At 48.5% G+C, this 4,478-nt stretch overlaps 1 protein-coding gene across 1 annotated transcript in view; it reads left to right on the forward strand.

The window, feature by feature from the left end:
* LOC102987095 (integrin alpha-M) overlaps positions 1 to 4,478 on the forward strand; it is a 36,168-nt gene that overhangs the window by 25,892 nt on the left and 5,798 nt on the right. Inside the window, exons 15-16 of the mRNA XM_028498038.2 lie at positions 3,645 to 3,775; positions 4,326 to 4,470. Coding sequence (XP_028353839.1) covers positions 3,645 to 3,775; positions 4,326 to 4,470 — 276 coding nt within the window. The remainder of the gene's footprint in view (positions 1 to 3,644; positions 3,776 to 4,325; positions 4,471 to 4,478) is intronic.

Below are 4,478 nucleotides of genomic sequence, written 5' to 3' on the forward strand. Positions count from 1 at the left end.
TCCGGACGCGCAGGCTCAGCGGCCATGGCTCACGGGCCCAGCCGCTCCGCGGCACGTGGGATCCTCCCGGACCGGGGCACGAACCCGTGTCCCCTGCGTCGGCAGGCGGACTCTCAACCACTGCGCCACCAGGGAAGCCCCGGGTCACTGTTTTTGTTACAACTGTAGCCTCTTTGCCAATCTGTCCCTTTCTAATTAATGTTCCGACAGCTGCCAGATCAGTTCTCCCAGTAGTCCTTTTTGGAAGCTTCAAAAATAACACGTACTTCACAGAAAAGATTCATTCTTACCACAACTAGAGGAGGTGCACAGGGCCATCATCACTCCCACTTTACAGACGAGAAGATGAAGGCTCAGAGGTGATGAATGGTGAGCTGGACGTGTTAGGATGTAGACATTCCTTTCCTCCGAGTCTCAGTCTTGGTAGGATGACCAGCAGACCCGGTTTGCCCAGGTCTGTCCCGGTTTTAGCACTGAAAGTCTCACAGCTCAGGAAGCCCTATGGTTGGTCACCCTTCCAGGACTGCATGCTTCATGGGCTGGTGACTTGTGCAGTTACACGGGGCTCTTCTCTCAGAACGGCGCTGTGCTTAGATTAAGGCTCTGCTCTGGCCATCTTGAAACTCTTAATAACTTTTGAACAAGGAGTCCTACATTTTTTTCTCCCCACTGGGTCCTGCAAATTATGTAGCTCATCCTGATGGTTGGTCACTTGAAATGTGGGTCACCACAACTGGTTTCCTCTCTAAACTGGCTCCCTGTTTCCTGCTGGATGAAGCCCACTGTCTGGAGGGACCCCCAGGTCTGGCAGTCTCCCATCACAGCCTGCCGAGGCCATCCAGTCTGCTGGCTTCTGGTCTCTGGTTTTTTTCCAGCCTCACCTTTTTCTTCTGTCCTTTCTCTCTCTGTCTCCTCATCACTCCTGCCAAATCCCTCACCCTAGAGGTTCAACCCTACCCACACATCAAAATCACCTGAAGGTCTTAAAAAACAGGTGCCTGGGCCCTGCCGGTAGGGGTTCTGATTTAATTGCTCTGGGGTCAGGGCCCCAGGCATCAGTAGAGTTTTTTCAACATTTTATTTAGAAAATCTTCAAAGTTACTGCAAAGTTGAAAGAATTGTCCAGTGGACATCCATATATTTGTGAGCTAAAATCTACGATGAATATTTTACTAGATTTACTTTATCACATCTCCATCCTTGTATTCATCCTTTTTCTACCTGTCCATCAAGTTCATCGTTATTTTTTCTAATGCAATTCAAAGTAATTTGCAACACCAGTCCAACTTTGCCCCTAAATACCTCAGCGTGTATATCATTAAATAGAATTCAAAAAATTTAAATATGCTTACTGTTATTTTTAAGATAAAATGTACAGACAGGAAAAGCACAAACCTTTAGTCAGTCAAAGAATTTTGAGAAATATAATCCACAATCCCATCAAGATGCTGAACATAATCATCCCTTTAGAAAGTTCCCCCCCGCCCCCATCCAGTCAATTTCTGACCCCACTCCCTCCCAGAGAAAGCTACTGTTCCAATTATTTGCCACCACAGATTAGTTTTGCCCATTCTGGTGTATGGAAGAGTACACTACATAGGCCCTAGTATTTTTCACACGCTCTTTAGTTGCAGCCCAGGCTAAGCACTACTGCCTTACGTTCTTCCCTCTGTGTCACGGAGCCTCTTTCCACAATTGTGTGAATACTATAATATGCCTCTTTTCATTGGCACCTGTTGTTTCTCTGTGTAAATGGGATTTGAAGGCTCTGGTTTTACTTCATTTTTATTACAAAAGCTTTATATGCTTGTACAAATTAAAAAATCTAAAGTAAACAGTACCGCAGGTTCAGACATTTGGTGTAGGTGCTGGGCTGAGGAGCCAGTGGGGCGAAGCTACCATCTGTGGGATTATGACTGAACGCCTCTAAATCAGAATCCCGCCCAGGCGGAACGATGCGGCAGCGCCGCGGAAGCCTCGGTTGGCCTCGGATAGCCGGTCCCCCGCCGTCCCCGCCGGCGCGCCGCCGCCCGCGTCCCCCGCCGCGCGTCGGGACCAGGGTCCGGTGCGGAGAGCCCTTCGTCCTGGGACACGGAGTGAGGCGGGAAACGCCGCGCGTCGGGACCGGGGTCCGGTGCGGAGAGCCCTTCGTCCTGGGACACGGGGTGCGGCCGGAAAGGCGGCCGCCCCCTCGCCCGTCACGCACCGCACGTTCGTGGGGAACCTGGTGCTAAACCATTCGTAGACGACCTGCTTCTGGGTCGGGGTTTCGTACGTAGCAGAGCAGCTCCCTCACTGCGATCTATTGAAAGTCAGCCCTCGACGCAAGGGTTTGTAAAATAATGAGAAAAGAAGAAGAAAAAAAAAAACAACAACAGTGAAAGTCTTAACACCCTCCCCTTATCTGCACCTGGAAAGGAAAACAAGGTAAGGGGAGGGTCCACACACTCACCCACTCTCACCCACACCTACATACCTGCTCTCACCCACCCACATCCCCCCTACACCCACTCCCACCCCACAGACTTTGGAATTAAAAACAAATGCAAAAAGGGTCATGCAATACTATTGCTCTACTGTTGGCATTTTTTACTTGCTCTTTTCCTATGACTGGGGCTATGGTGATCAGTAAGCGGACGAGCAAAACCGCTGTGGCTCTCCCGACTACCATATTATATAATTTCAAAACAAAGCATCCTTCCAACAGAATACGCTAACTTTTTCTCAAAAAAATTTGCAGTGTAAGGTACGTGCAGTAAACACACAAATCTCAAGTGATGGATTTTCCTATCTGTGAACTCACCACCCAGATTAAGATCTAGCACATTTCCAACATCCTGCACTTCCTCATTCTTCTTTCTAGTTGATAAATTCACTTAAAAAAATTGGCAGTAAAATATCCATGACCTAAAACTCACCATCTTAACTATTTTTATGTGTACACTTCAGCGGCATGAAGTACGTGACAAAATCACTTTTAAAATTTCTTAATATATTTGGCTGTTATCCTTTCAGTGTTACTTTTGCACCTAGATTAAGGAGTCAAAATTGTTCTTAACAGCTTGTTATGAAAAGCAACAATTTCCACACCCACACTGTGATTTCCTCTTCATTTTCCCTCTCCTGAGGAAACCACTTTCAGCTCTTTCAGTGATTCTCCATACTTCCCAAGGGCACAATTATTTTGCTGCTTCTTGATTTTTGTTTTCGCATTGACTTCCCACTATGGGAGGTGAGGACTGAGCTCTCTTTCAGACCCCTCTTGCCACATATTCATACGCCTCCCATCCCACCCCCCCCATTCCTTAAATTTATATGATAATTTTGGTTAGATCTATGTTCGGTGTTTGCATTTTCCTGACCATGTAAAAGAGATTCAACTGTGTCAAGTAGTATACTATATCACTTCTTTCCTGTGATACTTTTTGTTTTTCTTGGAAAACCCAGTAATTGATGGACACTTTGGGTATCATCTCAAGGTTGTGGTCTAAAGCTTAATAGTTACCCTAATTCCTTGAGAAGGTGTGGGAGATATGACTTGAGTGGAGCCCAGACAATCTCTCCTTGGGTCATCCCAGGAGACTGAGTTACACTCTTCCCTGCTCTTTCCCACCCTTTTCTCTCCTCCTCTTTTCTACCCTCAGCGGATCACAGGCTCCCAGTTCTCTCCTAGGCTCCAGTATTTTGGGCAGTCATTGAGCGGGGGCCAGGACCTCACAATGGATGGACTGGTGGACCTGGCTGTAGGGGCTCAGGGGCACGTGCTGCTGCTCAGGTGAGAGCACACCGGGTATCTTCTTTTTCTTTTTTTTTTTTTAACATATGTACTTTTAATTTTTAATAATTAAAAAAAATATTTATTTATTTATTTTGGCTGCATTAGGCCTTCGTTGCTGCTCGGGCTTTCTCTAGTTGCGGCAAGCGGGGGTTACTCTTCGTTGCGGTGCGCGGGCTTCTCATCGCGGTGGCTTCTCTTGTTGCGGAGCATGGGCTCTAGGCATGCGGGTTTCAGTAGTTGCAGCACGCGGGCTCAGTAGTTGTGGCTTGTGGGCTCTAGGCGCGCAGGCTTCAGTAGTTGTAGCACGTGAGCTCAGTAGTTGTGGCTCACGCGCTCTAGAGCACAGGCTCAGTAGTTGTGGCGCACGGGCTTAGTTGCTCCGCGGCATGTGGGATCTTCCTGGACCAGGGCTCGAACCCATGTCCCCTGCCTCGGCAGGCGGATGCTCAACCACTGCGCCACCAGGCAAGTCCCCCAGGTATCTTCTTTTTAAGGAGTGGCTTTGCTGTACGAAGGCCCCTGAGGGCCCTCTGGTGTCCCCCCACAGGTCCCAGCCGGTGCTGAAAGTTGAGGCGACCATGGAATTCACACCCAGGGAAGTGGCAAGGGATGTGTATGAGTGTCGTGAGCGGGTGGTGAAAGGCCTGATCGCTGGGGAAGTCAGAGTCTGCCTCCGCGTCCGCAAGAGCACATGGGACAG

The sequence above is a fragment of the Physeter macrocephalus genome, chromosome 14 (genome assembly GCF_002837175.3).
Source record: "Physeter macrocephalus isolate SW-GA chromosome 14, ASM283717v5, whole genome shotgun sequence".
Classification (NCBI taxonomy): domain Eukaryota; kingdom Metazoa; phylum Chordata; class Mammalia; order Artiodactyla; family Physeteridae; genus Physeter; species Physeter macrocephalus.